This window comes from Musca autumnalis, unplaced genomic scaffold (genome assembly GCF_047663935.1).
Source record: "Musca autumnalis isolate F117 unplaced genomic scaffold, ASM4766393v1 scaffold_2, whole genome shotgun sequence".
In the NCBI taxonomy this organism is placed as follows: Eukaryota; Metazoa; Arthropoda; class Insecta; order Diptera; family Muscidae; genus Musca; species Musca autumnalis.
The window spans coordinates 19,201,209-19,219,843 of NW_027411755.1; the positions used below are offsets into that span (position 1 = coordinate 19,201,209).

Genomic DNA, 18,635 nt, shown 5'->3' on the forward strand with positions numbered 1-18,635 from the left:
AAATATCCACCATTTTTGTTATAGTAAAATACAATATAAAATTATTTATTAATGATTTTTTTATTTTAATTATTTCTTTAATAAATGATCATGAAAAATATTTATCGCAAAAGGTTCATTAAAGCTTTTGGCCAGCAAAAAATATCAACAAATTTTCCAAAAGGAAGGGTCAATTTATATATAATTTAATAAATAAAAACAAACGTGTTTTAATGTTGTCATAAATGGCATCTTTGGCAACACAACAACACAAAAATCTTTCATTCACGTCTCCTTCAAAATTTCCTAAAATTAACAATTAGTTTTTCAATATTTAAATTTTAAAATAAAAATAAATTGTTTAATAAATTTAAAGATGTTAACAATTGTTTTTACTCAAGGTACCTGAGCGCCAAAGCAATGTCTCCAGCTGCAAACTAAGAAAAGAAAAAAAAAAACATGTCATTTAAAAAAATCCTTGTCATACCAATAATAAAATGCGAAACAAAAACAACAAAATTTCATAATAATTATTTTTTGTTTTTGTTTTAAATATTATATTTTCCAGGTGTTACCATACTTTTATCACAAACTGTATTTTCATTATTGGTTGGTAATGTCATTACCAAAACCAGTGAAGCTGTACCATTGTTAGGTATTCCGAAACTGTTATTTGCATTTTGAAAAAAAAAAAATTTTGAACGAAAAGAAACTCCTAAAACTCTTTTCAAATAGTAGAAACTCTAAATAAATTGATACTTTCAAGAAAAATAATAACAAACAATGAAACTTGCTCTCTTTTCCCTTGAACTTAAACATTGCTTTACTAACCTTTCAAATGAGCCAGCTACGGAAACACAAACAAAAACCATGTAACTTAGTTGCCTGCCCACTACTGATTTCCTTTTGGAAACTTGTTGCTTCGAAAATAAACAAAATTAAAAACAAACACAAAATTGAAGTGAAATTAAATAAATTCACCAACAAATATTTCTAAATTATTATAAATATTTAAAAATATATGACTGTATAATTAAATATTTTTGTTGTTGAAAATATCAATATCATTCAAGAAAATTATTAAGTTTTGAGATCATTAATTAATTAATACGAATAAAAATTAATTTGTAAATAAAAACGCATCTAAACAATGACATAATTTCCCTGACACTGTTTTGAAATTATTTAGTTATACAGTCACATAATGGTAATACATTAATAATCATCAGAATTTTAAATAATCGGAAACAATATATCAAAATTATGAAACCCAAAAAAAAATTAAACAAAAATTAAATTAAAACCGCAAGTAGTGCCACCCAAAACTTCTTTAATGAACCTATCCGCAGCAAACTTTATATTTTAAATTTTATTTATAAAATATATAATTATTTATATTATAGTTTTTAATTATACTAATTTAGAAACTAAACAGCAATTTGAACAATTATTCTTTAAGAAATCCACGTTCATTCGTCTACTGGTCCTCGGAAAAAAATCTTTAAAACATCCACGTTCATTCGTCTACTGGTCCTCGGAAAAAATCTTTAAAAAATCCACGTTTATTGGTCTGTTGGTCCTCGGAAAAAATTCTTTAAAAAATCCACGTTTATTGGTCTGTTGGTCCTCGTAAAAAATTCTTTAAAAAATCCACGTTTATTGGTCTGTTGGTCCTCGGAAAAAATTCTTTAAAAAATCCACGTTTATTGGTCTGTTGGTCCTCGGAAAAAATTCTTTAAAAAATCCACGTTTATTGGTCTGTTGGTCCTCGGAAAAAATTCTTTAAAAAATCCACGTTTATTGGTCTGTTGGTCCTCGGAAAAAATTCTTTAAAAAATCCACGTTTATTGGTCTGTTGGTCCTCGGAAAAAATTCTTTAAAAAATCCACGTTTATTGGTCTGTTGGTCCTCGGAAAAAATTCTTTAAAAAATCCACGTTTATTGGTCTGTTGGTCCTCGGAAAAAATTCTTTAAAAAATCCACGTTTATTGGTCTGTTGGTCCTCGGAAAAAATTCTTTAAAAAATCCACGTTTATTGGTCTGTTGGTCCTCGGAAAAAATTCTTTAAAAAATCCACGTTTATTGGTCTGTTGGTCCTCGGAAAAAATTCTTTAAAAAATCCACGTTTATTGGTCTGTTGGTCCTCGGAAAAAATTCTTTAAAAAATCCACGTTTATTGGTCTGTTGGTCCTCGGAAAAAATTCTTTAAAAAATCCACGTTTATTGGTCTGTTGGTCCTCGGAAAAAAATTCTTTAAAAAATCCACGTTTATTGGTCTGTTGGTCCTCGGAAAAAATTCTTTAAAAAATCCACGTTTATTGGTCTGTTGGTCCTCGGAAAAAATTCTTTAAAAAATCCACGTTTATTGGTCTGTTGGTCCTCGGAAAAAATTCTTTAAAAAATCCACGTTTATTGGTCTGTTGGTCCTCGGAACAAATTCTTTAAAAAATCCACGTTTATTGGTCTGTTGGTCCTCGGAACAAATTCTTTAAAACATCCACGTTTATTGGTCTGTTGGTCCTCGGAAAAAATTCTTTAAAAAATCCACGTTTATTGGTCTTTTGGTTCTCGGAAAAAATTCTTTAAAAATCCACGTTTATTGGTCTGTTGGTCCTCGGAAAAAATTCTTTAAAAAATCCACGTTTATTGGTCTTTTGGTTCTCGGAAAAAATTCTTTAAAAATCCACGTTTATTGGTCTGTTGGTCCTCGGAAAAAATTCTTTAAAAAATCCGCGTTTATTGGTCTGTTGGTCCACGGAAAAAATTCTTTAAAAAATCCACGTTTATTGGTCTGTTGGTCCTCGGAAAAAATTCTTTAAAAAATCCACGTTTATTGGTCTGTTGGTCCTCGGAAAAAATTCTTTAAAAAATCCACGTTTATTGGTCTGTTGGTCCTCGGAAAAAATTCTTTAAAAAATCCACGTTTATTGGTCTGTTGGTCCTCGGAAAAAATTCTTTAAAAAATCCACGTTTATTGTTCTGCTGGTCCTCGGAAAAAATTCTTTAAAAAATCCACGTTTATTGGTCTGTTGGTCCTCGGAAAAAATTCTTTAAAAAATCCACGTTTATTGGTCTGTTGGTCCTCGGAAAAAATTCTTTAAAAAATCCACGTTTATTGGTCTGTTGGTCCTCGGAAAAAATTCTTTAAAAAATCCACGTTTATTGGTCTGTTGGTCCTCGGAAAAAATTCTTTAAAAAATCCACGTTTATTGGTCTGTTGGTCCTCGGAAAAAATTCTTTAAAAAATCCACGTTTATTGGTCTGTTGGTCCTCGGAAAAAATTCTTTAAAAAATCCACGTTTATTGGTCTGTTGGTCCTCGGAAAAAATTCTTTAAAAAATCCACGTTTATTGGTCTGTTGGTCCTCGGAAAAAATTCTTTAAAAAATCCACGTTTATTGGTCTGTTGGTCCTCGGAAAAAATTCTTTAAAAAATCCACGTTTATTGGTCTGTTGGTCCTCGGAAAAAATTCTTTAAAAAATCCACGTTTATTGGTCTGTTGGTCCTCGGAAAAAATTCTTTAAAAAATCCACGTTTATTGGTCTGTTGGTCCTCGGAAAAAATTCTTTAAAAAATCCACGTTTATTGGTCTGTTGGTCCTCGGAAAAAATTCTTTAAAAAATCCACGTTTATTGGTCTGTTGGTCCTCGGAAAAAATTCTTTAAAAAATCCACGTTTATTGGTCTGTTGGTCCTCGGAAAAAATTCTTTAAAAAATCCACGTTTATTGGTCTGTTGGTCCTCGGAAAAAATTCTTTAAAAAATCCACGTTTATTGGTCTGTTGGTCCTCGGAAAAAAATTCTTTAAAAAATCCACGTTTATTGGTCTGTTGGTCCTCGGAAAAAATTCTTTAAAAAATCCACGTTTATTGGTCTGTTGGTCCTCGGAAAAAAATCTTTAAAAAATCCACGTTTATTGGTCTGTTGGTCCTCGGAAAAAATTCTTTAAAAAATCCACGTTTATTGGTCTGTTGGTCCTCGGAAAAAATTCTTTAAAAAATCCACGTTTATTGGTCTGTTGGTCCTCGGAAAAAATTCTTTAAAAAATCCACGTTTATTGGTCTGTTGGTCCTCGGAACAAATTCTTTAAAACATCCACGTTTATTGGTCTGTTGGTCCTCGGAAAAAATTCTTTAAAAAATCCACGTTTATTGGTCTTTTGGTTCTCGGAAAAAATTCTTTAAAAATCCACGTTTATTGGTCTGTTGGTCCTCGGAACAAATTCTTTAAAACATCCACGTTTATTGGTCTGTTGGTCCTCGGAAAAAATTCTTTAAAAAATCCACGTTTATTGGTCTTTTGGTTCTCGGAAAAAATTCTTTAAAAATCCACGTTTATTGGTCTGTTGGTCCTCGGAAAAAATTCTTTAAAAAATCCACGTTTATTGGTCTTTTGGTTCTCGGAAAAAATTCTTTAAAAATCCACGTTTATTGGTCTGTTGGTCCTCGGAAAAAATTCTTTAAAAAATCCGCGTTTATTGGTCTGTTGGTCCACGGAAAAAATTCTTTAAAAAATCCACGTTTATTGGTCTGTTGGTCCTCGGAAAAAAATTCTTTAAAAAATCCACGTTTATTGGTCTGTTGGTCCTCGGAAAAAATTCTTTAAAAAATCCACGTTTATTGGTCTGTTGGTCCTCGGAAAAAATTCTTTAAAAAATCCACGTTTATTGGTCTGTTGGTCCTCGGAAAAAATTCTTTAAAAAATCCACGTTTATTGTTCTGCTGGTCCTCGGAAAAAATTCTTTAAAAAATCCACGTTTATTGGTCTGTTGGTCCTCGGAAAAAATTCTTTAAAAAATCCACGTTTATTGGTCTGTTGGTCCTCGGAAAAAATTCTTTAAAAAATCCACGTTTATTGGTCTGTTGGTCCTCGGAAAAAATTCTTTAAAAAATCCACGTTTATTGGTCTGTTGGTCCTCGGAAAAAATTCTTTAAAAAATCCACGTTTATTGGTCTGTTGGTCCTCGGAAAAAATTCTTTAAAAAATCCACGTTTATTGGTCTGTTGGTCCTCGGAAAAAATTCTTTAAAAAATCCACGTTTATTGGTCTGTTGGTCCTCGGAAAAAATTCTTTAAAAATCCACGTTTATTGGTCTGTTGGTCCTCGGAAAAAATTCTTTAAAAATCCACGTTTATTGGTCTGTAGGTCCTCGGAAAAAATTCTTTAAAAAATCCACGTTTATTGGTCTGTTGGTCCTCGGAAAAAATTCTTTAAAAAATCCACGTTTATTGGTCTGTTGGTCCTCGGAAAAAATTCTTTAAAACATCCACGTTTATTGGTCTGTTGGTCCTCGGAAAAAATTCTTTAAAAAATCCACGTTTATTGGTCTGTTGGTCCTCGGAAAAAATTCTTTAAAAAATCCACGTTTATTGGTCTGTTGGTCCTCGGAAAAAATTCTTTAAAAAATCCACGTTTATTGGTCTGTTGGTCCTTGGAAAAAATTCTTTAAAAAATCCACGTTTATTGGTCTGTTGGTCCTCGGAAAAAATTCTTTAAAAAAATCCACGTTTATTGGTCTGTTGGTCCTCGGAAAAAATTCTTTAAAAAATCCACGTTTATTGGTCTGTTGGTCCTCGGAAAAAATTCTTTAAAAAATCCACGTTTATTGGTCTGTTGGTCCTCGGAAAAAATTCTTTAAAAAATCCACGTTTATTGGTCTGTTGGTCCTCGGAAAAAATTCTTTAAAAAATCCACGTTTATTGGTCTGTTGGTCCTCGGAAAAAATTCTTTAAAAAATCCACGTTTATTGGTCTGTTGGTCCTCGGAAAAAATTCTTTAAAAAATCCACGTTTATTGGTCTGTTGGTCCTCGGAAAAAATTCTTTAAAAAATCCACGTTTATTGGTCTGTTGGTCCTCGGAAAAAATTCTTTAAAAATCCACGTTTATTGGTCTGTTGGTCCTCGGAAAAAATTCTTTAAAAAATCCACGTTTATTGGTCTGTTGGTCCTCGGAAAAAATTCTTTAAAAAATCCACGTTTATTGGTCTGTTGGTCCTCGGAAAAAAATTCTTTAAAAAATCCACGTTTATTGGTCTGTTGGTCCTCGGAAAAAATTCTTTAAAAAATCCACGTTTATTGGTCTGTTGGTCCTCGGAAAAAAATCTTTAAAAAATCCACGTTTATTGGTCTGTTGGTCCTCGGAAAAAATTCTTTAAAAAATCCACGTTTATTGGTCTGTTGGTCCTCGGAAAAAATTCTTTAAAAAATCCACGTTTATTGGTCTGTTGGTCCTCGGAAAAAATTCTTTAAAAAATCCACGTTTATTGGTCTGTTGGTCCTCGGAACAAATTCTTTAAAACATCCACGTTTATTGGTCTGTTGGTCCTCGGAAAAAATTCTTTAAAAAATCCACGTTTATTGGTCTTTTGGTTCTCGGAAAAAATTCTTTAAAAATCCACGTTTATTGGTCTGTTGGTCCTCGGAAAAAATTCTTTAAAAAATCCACGTTTATTGGTCTTTTGGTTCTCGGAAAAAATTCTTTAAAAATCCACGTTTATTGGTCTGTTGGTCCTCGGAAAAAATTCTTTAAAAAATCCACGTTTATTGGTCTGTTGGTCCTCGGAAAAAATTCTTTAAAAAAATCCACGTTTATTGGTCTGTTGGTCCTCGGAAAAAATTCTTTAAAAAATCCACGTTTATTGGTCTGTTGGTCCACGGAAAAAATTCTTTAAAAAATCCACGTTTATTGGTCTGTTGGTCCTCGGAAAAAATTCTTTAAAAAATCCACGTTTATTGGTCTGTTGGTCCTCGGAAAAAATTCTTTAAAAAATCCACGTTTATTGGTCTGTTGGTCCTCGGAAAAAATTCTTTAAAAAATCCACGTTTATTGTTCTGCTGGTCCTCGGAAAAAATTCTTTAAAAAATCCACGTTTATTGGTCTGTTGGTCCTCGGAAAAAATTCTTTAAAAAATCCACGTTTATTGGTCTGTTGGTCCTCGGAAAAAATTCTTTAAAAAATCCACGTTTATTGGTCTGTTGGTCCTCGGAAAAAATTCTTTAAAAAATCCACGTTTATTGGTCTGTTGGTCCTCGGAAAAAATTCTTTAAAAAATCCACGTTTATTGGTCTGTTGGTCCTCGGAAAAACTATTTTAAAAAATCCACGTTTATTGGTCTGTTGGTCCTCGGAAAAAATTCTTTAAAAAATCCACGTTTATTAGTCTGTTGGTCCTCGGAAAAAATATTTTAAAAAATCCACGTTTATTGGTCTTTTGGTCCTCGGAAAAAATTCTTTAAAAAATCCACGTTTATTGGTATGTTGGTCCTCGGAAAAATTCTTTAAAAAATCCAAGTTTATTGGTCTTTTGGTCCTCGGAAAAAATTCTTTAAAAAATCCAAGTTTATTGGCCTGTTGGTCCTCGGAAAAAATTCTTTAAAAATCCACGTTTATTGGTCTGTTGGTCCTCGGAAAAAATTCTTTAAAAAATCCAAGTTTATTGGTCTGTTGGTTCTCGGAAAAAATTCTTTACAAAACCCACGTTTATTGATCTGTTGGTCCTCGGAAAAAAATCTTTAAAAAATCCACGTTTATTGGTCTTTTGGTCCTCGGAAAAAATTCTTTAAAAAATCCACGTTTATTGGTTTGTTGGTCTTCGGAAAAAAATCTTTAAAAAATCCAAGTTTATTGGTCTGTTGGTCCTCGGAAAAAATTCTTCAAAAAAGCCACGCTTATTGGTCTGTTGGTCCTCGGAAAAAATTCTTTAAAAAATTCACGTCTATTGTTCTGTTGGTCCTCGTGAAAAATTCTTTAAAAAATCCAAGTTTATTGGTCTGTTGGTCCTCGGAAAAAATTCTTCAAAAAAGCCACGCTTATTGGTCTGTTGGTCCTCGGAAAAAATTCTTTAAAAAATCCACGTTTATTGGTCTGTTGGTCCTCGGAAAAAATTCTTCAAAAAAGCCACGCTTATTGGTCTGTTGGTCCTCGGAAAAAATTCTTTAAAAAATCCACGTTTATTGGTCTGTTGGTCCTCGGAAAAATTCTTTAAAAACCCACGTTTGTTGGTCTGTTGATCCTCGTGAAAAATTCTTTAAAAAATCCAAGTTTATTGGTCTGTTGGTCCTCGGAAAAAATTCTTTAAAAAATCCACGTTTATTGGTCTTTTGTCCTCGGAAAATATTCTTTTAAAAATCCACGTTTATTGGTCTTTTGGTCCTCTGAAAAAAATTCTTTAAAAAATCCACGTTTATTGGTCTTTTGGTCCTCGGAAAAAATTCTTTAAGAAATCCACGTTCATTGCTCTTTTGGTCCTCGGAAAAAACTTCTTTAAAAAATCCACGTTTATTGGTCTGTTGGTCCTCGGAAAAAATTGTTTAAAAAATCCACGTTTATTGCTATGTTGGTCCTCGGAAAAAATTGTTTAAAAAATCCACGTTTATTGCTATGTTGGTCCTCGGAAAAAATTGTTTAAAAAATCCACGTTTATTGGTCTGTTGGTCCTCGGAAAAAATTCTTTAAAAAATCCACGTTTATTGGTCTGTTGGTCCTCGGAAAAAATTCTTTAAAAAATCCACGTTTATTGGTCAGTTGGTCCTCGGAAAAAATTCTTTAAAAAATCCACGTTTATTGGTCTGCTGGTCCTCGGAAAAAATTCTTTAAAAAATCCACGTTCATTGGTCTGTTGGTCCTCAGAAAAAATTCTTTAAAAAATCCAAGTTTATTGGTCGGTAGGTCCTCGAAAAAAATTCTTTAAAAAAATCCACGTTTATTGGTTTGTTGGTCCTCGGAAAAATTTCTTTAAAAACTCCACGTGTGGTGGAAAAATTCAACGTTTATTGGGCTTATTGAAAAAATTATATTTATCACTATGGTGTCGTGAAGATAATTTATATGGGAAGATGAATTGTTCAAAATGCTGTTTATAAAAATATTTATAATTTATTTTAATATAAATTCTAATTATAACACACTTGTTTTTGCAGCATAGCAACACAATTTTTTCATATCCCTTTAACTGAAACTAAAATCAATCCCTTAAACAAGAACTTAAAAACAAAACATAACTACAAATAAATAATTTACAATATTAGCGACAATTATATAAATAAAAATATATATAATAATATTCTAAACAAAGCGAGAAAGAATAAAAGTTTACTATAACAAACAAGTAGCAGATGTTTTGAGCTTATACTTTTTTTCATTTTCAGAATATAGTAGAATTAGGAAATTTCTCTTGAATATTTTGCTCTTACTATGAAAATTATTTTTAAATCCAAATAGTAATCCAAGTATCAAAAAAATGACTCAATTCTCATTAAAGTCAGATTTAAACAAAAATCATGCTAATCACATATTCACTATCATTCGACTTAAAGTAAAAAAAAACAATTAAGTATAAAAATGAAAAAAAATAATAGATTATTTTTTGAAAAAAAAAAAATTATAATTTTTAAAGTCTTTGCTAGTTTTTATACCATTTATTATTCTTATTATAATTTTTATTATTTAAATCGTTTTTTACTACAGTTTTATTTATTTAGTAATTATATTACATTTATATTAGCATGTTGAAAAATAATTTATATTTGTTTTGATATTGTTCGTAGTGTAAATATTAAACATGTATATAGATATATAAGCAACAATTCATAGCATTTTTGTAGTCTATTGAGATTTTTTTTTGAAAAAAACCTTTTGCTTCCAATCTCAATAAAATTTAATTGGAAAAATTCCTTTAAAAAATTTAAAATTTTTCTTCAAATATTGGACATTTTTCTTAAAAAAATTAAAAATAAAAAATTTAAATTTTTTTTAAAATACAATGAGTATTATTCTTTAAATTTAAAATTTTTCTTTAAAATTCGAAATTTTTTTCTTTAAAAAATTTAAATTTTTTATAAAAAAAATTGAATTCTAAATTTTTTCTTTAAAATATTTCAATTTTTCATTAAAAAATTGAATTTTTTTCTTAAAAAAAATTAAATAATTTTTTTTTTTCTTAAAAAAAATTAAATAATTTTTTTTTTCTTAAAAAAATTAAATTTTTCCTTAAAAAATTTAAAAATTTAAATTCCTTAAAAAATTTAAATTTTTTTTTTAAAAAATTTGAAATTTTTCCTTAAAAAAATTGAAATTTTTTCTTTAAAAAATTTGAAATTTTTTTCTTTAAAAAATTTAAATTTTTCCATTAAAAATTGAAATTTTTTCTTTAAAAAATTTTAAATTTTCCTTTAAAATATTGAAATTTTTCCTTAAAAAATTTAAATTTTTTCTTTAAAAAATTTAAAGTTTTTCTCTAAAAAATCCACTTTTATTGGGCCTTTAAAAAAAACTTTCAAACTCCGCGTTTTTTTGAATTTAAGGTCCCAAAAAAATCTTTAAAACATGCTCGTTTATAGTCTGATGATCTTTGAAAAAATAAACTTTAACAATCCATTTTTTTTTTTCAAAATTTGTAAATAATTTGTACTATTTGATTTGCATTAAAATACTGTAACATAGCATGTCAAGCATGACAATAGCATGTTGAAAAAACGCTTTTCAACAAATTCAGCATACAGTTACACCTACTACCCAAATCACCATAAAAAACAATACCTCTCTTCTCTCAAAAATCCACCACTAACCCCTTTCACAAAACAAAACTCCTCTATTAGTTATTTTTTTAAGTAGTTAAAATGCTGAAAAAAAATATTTAAAACATATTTTTAATTTATTTAAAAAAAGTATTTAACATAAATGTGTGTGTCTATGTGTGTGTGTTGTTAAAAATCTTTACAACTGTAAATAAAAATATTAACTTCAGCAACTCTTTTTCCATTCCTTTTTTCTTTTTGCAAAACCGATGTTTTTGTTGTAACTTTCATGATATTTAGGTACCTATTTCAATTGCATTATGTTTATGGTTGCATCATCGGTGGTCCTAACGGTGGTGGTATTGAATTATCATCACCGTACAGCGGATATACATGAAATGCCTCCATGGGTATGTCTTTCGGAGTGTCTTTTGAATGTTCCCTTATTAAATTCCCTCTCTGTTTTGTAGATCCGTTCTGTGTTTCTACAATGGCTGCCATGGATTTTACGCATGAGTCGTCCCGGTCGTAAAATCACAAGAAAACACATTCTCTTAACGAATCGCATGAAGGAATTGGAGCTGAAAGAACGTTCTTCAAAATCATTGCTGGCCAATGTACTGGATATCGATGATGATTTCCGGCATACAGTATCGGGGTCACAGACAGCCATTGGATCATCGGCGTAAGTAGTCAAATATATTTTCAAAAACTCCAAGTCCTTAACAAATATTTTTTTAAACAATACATGTCCGTCAAATTTTTTTTAAACAATCCATGTCCTTCAAAATTTTTTTTTTTTAAATCCACGTCCTAAATGTCCATATCCTTAAAAATATTTTTAAAAAGTCCATGTCCTTAAAAAATATTTTTTAACAAGTCCATGTCCTTAAAAACATTTTCCTAAAAAGTCCGTCTCCTAAAAAAATATTTTATAAAAAGTTCATGTCCATAAAAAATAATGTTTAAAAAGTAAATATCTTCAAAAACTATTCCATGTCCTTCCAACATCATTTAAATGCTTTTTTTTAAGTCCATGTTCTGCGAAATTCCTTAAAAATATTTTTTCTAAAACTCCAAGTCGTTAAAAATATTTTCTTAATAAATCCAACCTCTTAAAAATATTTTTTAAAAAATCCAAGTCTCTAAAAAATATTTTTTCTAAAACTCCACGTCCTTAAAAATATTTTCTAAAAAAATCCACGTTCTTAAAAATATTTTTTAAAAAATCCAAGTCTCTAAAAAATATTTTTTTTTTTAAATCCACGTCCTTAAAAATATTTTTAAAAAAATCAGTCAATTTTAAAAAAATCCACGTCCTTAAAAATATTTAAAAAAAATCAACGTCCTTAAAAAATGTTTTTTACAAAATCGACATCCTTAAAAATATTTACAAATGTCCCTAAAATTTTTTTTTAAGAAATGCGAGTCCTTATGAAATTTTTTTTAAGAAATCAACGTCCTTAAAATATATATATTTTTTAATTACGTCCTTAAACAATAATTTTTACAAAATCCACGTCGTTAAAAATGTTTTTTTTAATCAACGCCCTTAAAAAATATTTTTAAAAACTCCATGTCCTTCAAAAATATTTGTAAATAATTCTCGTCCTTAAAATACAATCTTTAAAAAATCCACGTAAGTTTTGGTACATCAAAAAAAATTAAAAAAGGTTCTAAAAACATCTACGTCCTATTTGGTACTTCAAAAATATTTAATAAATTTTCTTACAAAATATATGTACGTCCTATTTATTTGGTACCTCAAAAATATTCTTAAAAATCTACGTCCTATTTGATACTTAAAAAATATTTAAAAATATATTCCTAAAAAATCTACGTCTTGGTCTATAAAAAATATTTTTAAAAAATCCACGACTATAAAAAGTCCTAAAGACAAAAAAAATAAAAAATCCACGTTCTCAAAAAATCCACAATAATATTTTTTTAAAAATCCTCGTCCTTAAATAGTCCATAAAAATATTTTTTTAAAAAATCCACGTCCTCAAAAAGTTCACAAAAAATATTTTTTTAAAAAAACACGTCCTTAAAAAGTCCACAAAAAATATTTTTTTTTTTAAATCCTCGTTCTTAAAAAGTCCACCAAAAATATTTTTTTTAAATCCACGTCCATATCAAGTCCACAAAAAATATTTTTTTTTAAATCCACGTCCATATCAAGTCCACAAAAAATATTTTTTAAATCCACGTCCTTAAAAAGTCCACAAAAAATATTTTTTTAAATCCACGTCCTTGAATAGTCCATAAAAATTGTTTTTAAAAAAATCCACGTCCTTGAATAGTCCATAAAAATTGTTTTTAAAAAAATCCACGTCCTTGAATAGTCCATAAAAATTGTTTTTAAAAAAATCCACGTCCTTAAATAGTCCATAAAAATATTTTTAAAAAAATCCACGTCCTTAAATAGTCCATAAAAATATTTTTAAAAAATCCACGTCCTTAAATAGTCCGTAAAAATATTTTTCAAAAAATCCACGTCGTTCAATAGTCCCTAAAAATATTTTTTAAAAAATCCATGTCCTTAATAAGTCCACAAAAATATTTTTTAAAAAAATCCATGTCCTTAATAAGTCCACAAAAATATTTTTTAAAAAATCCATGTCCTTAATAAGTCCACAAAAATATTTTTTAAAAAGTCCACGTCTTTAAAAATATTTTTTAAAAAGTCCACACCTTTAAAAATATTTATTAAAAAGTCCACGTCTTTAAAAATATTTTCTAAAAAGTCCACGTCCTTAAAAATATTTTTTAAAAAAATTCGCATCCTTAAAATGTCCATACAAATATTTTTAAAAAAAATCCACGTCCTTAAAATGTCCTTAAAAAATATTTAAAAAAAGTCAACGTCTTTAAAAATATTTTTTTAAAAAAATCCACGTCTTTAAAATTTCCTTACAAATATTTTTAAAAAAATCCACGTCTTTAAAATTTCCTTACAAATATTTTTAAAAAAATCCACGTACTTAAAAAGTCCATAACATATTTTTTTAAAAATCCACGACCTTAATTTTTTTAAATACAACTCTTTAAAAAAGGCTTAAACTATTCTTTAAAAAATCCTCGTCCCTTTTGGTCCTTCAAAAATATTTAAAAAATCCTCGTCCCTTTTGGTCCTTCAAAAATATTTAAAAAATATTCTTTAAAAAATCCTCGTCCTTAAATAGTCCCTAAAAAAATTTTTTAAAAATTCCACGTACTTAAATTATCCAAAAAATATATTTTAAAAACTCCACGTCCTTAAACAGTCCATAAAAATATTTTTTAAAAAGTCCACGTCTTTAAAAATATTTTTTAAAAAGTCCACACCTTTAAAAATATTTTTTAAAAAGTCCACGTCTTTAAAAATATTTTTTAAAAAGTCCACGTCTTTAAAAATATTTTCTAAAAAGTCCACGTCCTTAAAAATATTTTTTAAAAAAATTCGCATCCTTAAAATGTCCATACAAATATTTTTAAAAAAAATCCACGTCCTTAAAATGTCCTTAAAAAATATTTTAAAAAAATCAACGTCTATAAAAATAGTTTTTTAAAAAAATCCACGTCTATAAAATTTCCTTACAAATATTTTTAAAAAAATCCACGTACTTAAAAAGTCCATAACATATTTTTTTAAAAATCCACGGCCTTAATTTTTTTTAAATACACCTCTTTAAAAAATGCTTAAACTATTCTTTAAAAAATCCTCGTCCCTTTTGGTCCTTCAAAAATATTTAAAAAATATTCTTTAAAAAATCCACGTCCCTTTTGGTCTTCCAAAATATTTAAAAAATAGTCTTTAAAAAATCCACGTCCCTTTTGGTCCTTCAAAAATATTCTTTAAGAAATCCACGTCCTTTTTGGACCTTCAAAAATATTCTTTAAGAACGTCCTTTTTGGTCCTTGCAATATATTTTAAAAATATTCTTTAAAAAATCCACGTCCTTTTTGGTCCTTGCAATATATTTTAAAAATATTCTTTAAAAAATCCACGTCCTTTTTGGTCCTTGCAATATATTTTAAAAATATTCTTTAAAAAATCCACGTCCTTTTTGGTCCTTGCAATATATTTTAAAAATATTCTTTAAAAAATCCACGTCCTTTTTGGTCCTTGCAATATATTTTAAAAATATTCTTTAAAAAATCCACGTCCTTTTTGGTCCTTGCAATATATTTTAAAAATATTCTTTAAAAAATCCACGTCCTTTTTGGTCCTTGCAATATATTTTAAAAATATTCTTTAAAAAATCCACGTCCTTTTTGGTCCTTGCAATATATTTTAAAAATATTCTTTAAAAAATCCACGTCCTTTTTGGTCCTTGCAATATATTTTAAAAATATTCTTTAAAAAATCCACGTCCTTTTTGGTCCTTGCAATATATTTTAAAAATATTCTTTAAAAAATCCACGTCCTTTTTGGTCCTTGCAATATATTTTAAAAATATTCTTTAAAAAATCCACGTCCTTTTTGGTCCTTGCAATATATTTTAAAAATATTCTTTAAAAAATCCACGTCCTTTTTGGTCCTTGCAATATATTTTAAAAATATTCTTTAAAAAATCCACGTCCTTTTTGGTCCTTGCAATATATTTTAAAAATATTCTTTAAAAAATCCACGTCCTTTTTGGTCCTTGCAATATATTTTAAAAATATTCTTTAAAAAATCCACGTCCTTTTTGGTCCTTGCAATATATTTTAAAAATATTCTTTAAAAAATCCACGTCCTTTTTGGTCCTTGCAATATATTTTAAAAATATTCTTTAAAAAATCCACGTCCTTTTTGGTCCTTGCAATATATTTTAAAAATATTCTTTAAAAAATCCACGTCCTTTTTGGTCCTTGCGATATATTTTAAAAATATTCTTTAAAAAATCCACGTCCTTTTTGGTCCTTCAAAAATAATCTTTAAAAAATCCACGTCGTTTTTGGTCCTTCAAAAATATTTAAAAAATCCACGTCCCTTTGGTCCTTCAAAAATATTTAAAAAATCCATGTCCCTTTGGTCCTTCAAAAATATTTAAAAAATCCACGTCTCTTTGGTCCTTCAAAAATATTTAAAAAATATTCTTTAAGAAATCCACGTCCCTTATGGTCCTTCAAAAATATTTAAAAAATCCACGTCCCTTTAGTCCTTCAAAAATATTTAAAAAATATTCTTTAAGAAATCCACGTCCCTTATGGTCCTTCAAAAATATTTAAAAAATCCACGTCCCTTTGGTCCTTCAAAAATATTTAAAAAATATTCTTTAAGAAATCCACGTCCCTTATGGTCCTTCAAAAATATTTAAAAAATCCACGTCCCTTTGGTCCTTCAAAAATATTTAAAAAATATTCTTTAAGAAATCCACGTCCCTTTTGGTCCTTCAAAAATATTTAAAAAATATTCTTTAAAAAATCCACGTCCCTTTTGGTCCTTCAAAAATATTTAAAAAATATTCTTTAAAAAATCCACGTCCCTTTTGGTCCTTCAAAAATATTTAAAAAATATTCTTTAAAAAATCCACGTCCCTTTTGGTCCTTCAAAAACATTTAAATAATATTCTTTAAAAAATCCACGTCCTTTATGGTCCTTCAAAAATATTTAAAAAAATATTCTTTAAAAAATCCACGTAATTGTTGGTCCTTGACAAATATTTATAAACTATTGTTTAAAAAATCCACGTCACAAAGCCCCTTGAAAAATATGTAAAAAATGTTATTTAAAAATACCACGTCCTCTGTGGTTCTTGAAAAAAAATTAAAAAAAAAATTCTTTAAAAAATCCTTTTTGGTCCTTTGGAAATATTTAAAAAAAATTCCTTAATAAAGTCCTTTTGGTCGTTCAAAAATTATTCATTGTTCATTGGTTCTTGAAAATATTTTCTTTTAAAAGTCCCCGATTAAATTCCCCTATTTTCCCTTTTCAGGAGTTTTGGTCGACCCACAACGGTGGAGGAGCATCACAATGCCATTGGCTGTAATCACAAAGATTTACATTTAATTCTTAAAGAATTACAATTTATAACGGCGCGCATGCGCAAGGCTGATGATGAAGCGGAGCTAATAAGCGATTGGAAATTCGCGGCCATGGTTGTGGATCGGTAAGCACAATGTACTTTAAAAATCAAGGACATATTTATCTAATTCACGCTTTCTCTCTATCCTTTAGATTTTGTTTAATTGTCTTTACACTCTTCACAATAATAGCCACAGTGACAGTTCTGCTGTCAGCACCCCACATAATAGTTCAATAAAATTAGGATTAAAATATCACAACAACAACAACAATGCAACAAAATGCAAATTAAGTTTGTTTTGTTTATAAGTTTCAACTCCTAATCTTAGATACTATTTTTATGAAATACAAGCAACAACAAAAAGAGAACAACCGGCAACTTATAAAAACAACTACTACAAAAATTCAATAATAATGAAATAAAAAAAACAAGAAATCACGTTTCAATCCTAACAAAAAACCAACCCCCTTCGTCTATAATAAAGGAGTGGCGCGATGACGATGACCAGCGTACTCAAAGATGACGAGATAATGCTGCTACTCTACGAACCGACGAACCGCAAAACCTAAAAACAGATACATAAATAGTCTAATTCGTATAGAACAAAACAAAACCAATTTTACTATACATTATAGTAGTAAATAAATAGGAATTCAAAAGAAAACCAAAAAAAGAAAATAATTGAAATTAAATTAGTTATAAACAATTAAAACTGTTAAATAGTTTTGTAAGGCCAAAAAAAAAACAAATATGAAAATGAAAAAAAAATACAAAAATATACAACACAATTTTAAGGGCGGAAATAAAGGGGGAACTGTTGGAATGAGTGTGTGATAGACGTGAAAATAGAGGACAAGAAAAAATGAATGAAAAAAAATTATTTTTTCGTTTGGAAATTTAAAAAAATTAAATTATTAGGGCTCTTAGATCCGTTTTTTACTCTTATGGAATGCTTGGGGTCGGAATGAACTTTATTTAGATGGTCCTGTAAATCATTTTTAAGAAAAAACAAGTGAGCAAAGGCTATAGTCGGGACGGGGCCGACCATGTGATACCCTACACCACTACCCCTGTGCATAAACTTTTCACTGGTAAACATTTCTTTTAGGGAATATAATCCGACTACCACCAAAAATAATATGTCTCTTTCTCTCTGGGACCCCATAAGCAACCAAAATTTCGTGACCATCCGATTAAAATTACGACCTGTAGCTTGATTGCAAAAAATGGAAAAATTGGATGCATTACCGACTATTGTGGTATCTCCCTTGTTTGACCACCTTCGCCAACCTGCTTTACACCAATGTAAAGGTAATATTTTCTTCTTCCATTGACAGGCTTTGCCGTTGGAATACCCCTACTAGAAGCCGATATATTCACAAAGAATAAAACTTTGAATTTGTCTCCAAATGAGTTTTTCCCCATTCCGACCCCTACATATTATCCGACTATCACCAAAATCAATAGGCTTCTTCCTCTGTGGGGCCCCCATCTACCGCCAAAATTTAGTCACTATCCGATCAAAATTCCAACTTGTAGCGTGATTACAAAAAATGGAAATATTTTGTATATTACTGAATTTTGCAATATCTCGGTTTGCTCACTTACGCCAACATACTTTGCATCAATATAAACGAGATATTTTCTTCTTCCATTGACGGGTATTCCTTTTGGAATACTCCAACCAGAAGCGGAGATATTCGCATAAAAAAACGTTGACTTTTCTCCACATAAGCTTTTCGCTTAGTCCGACTCCTGAATATTATCCGACCATCACCAAACTAAATAGGCTTCTTCCTCTGTGGGACCCGCATCAACTCTCAAAAAATTCTTGACGATCCGATCAAAATTGCGACCTGTAGCGTTATTATAAAAAAATCGGAAAATGGGATGCATTATCTACTATTGCCATATTTCTGCTATTTGACCACCTACGACAACCTGCTTTACATCCTTGTAAAAGTGATATTTTCTACTTTCCTTGCCAGGTTTTGCTTTAGATATACCTCTTAAAGAAACAGAGATATTGGCTTTGAAATAAAACGTTGACCTTTCCCCAAATAAGTGTTTGCCCATTCAGACCCCTGAATATTATCCGACCATCATCAAAATCAATAGGCTTTTTCCTCTTTGGGACCCCCATTAACGCC

General features: G+C 29.0%; 1 protein-coding gene across 1 annotated transcript in view; it reads left to right on the plus strand.

Moving 5' to 3' along the window:
• nAChRalpha6 (nicotinic acetylcholine receptor alpha6) overlaps positions 1-17,279 on the plus strand; it is a 961,717-nt gene extending 944,438 nt beyond the window's left edge. The window contains exons 12-15 of the mRNA XM_073967234.1: positions 10,793-10,902; positions 10,963-11,177; positions 16,396-16,569; positions 16,638-17,279. Of these exons, the coding sequence (XP_073823335.1) occupies positions 10,793-10,902; positions 10,963-11,177; positions 16,396-16,569; positions 16,638-16,722 (584 nt within the window). The 3' untranslated portion in view covers positions 16,723-17,279. The remainder of the gene's footprint in view (positions 1-10,792; positions 10,903-10,962; positions 11,178-16,395; positions 16,570-16,637) is intronic.
• The last annotated feature ends 1,356 nt before the right edge of the window (positions 17,280-18,635 follow it).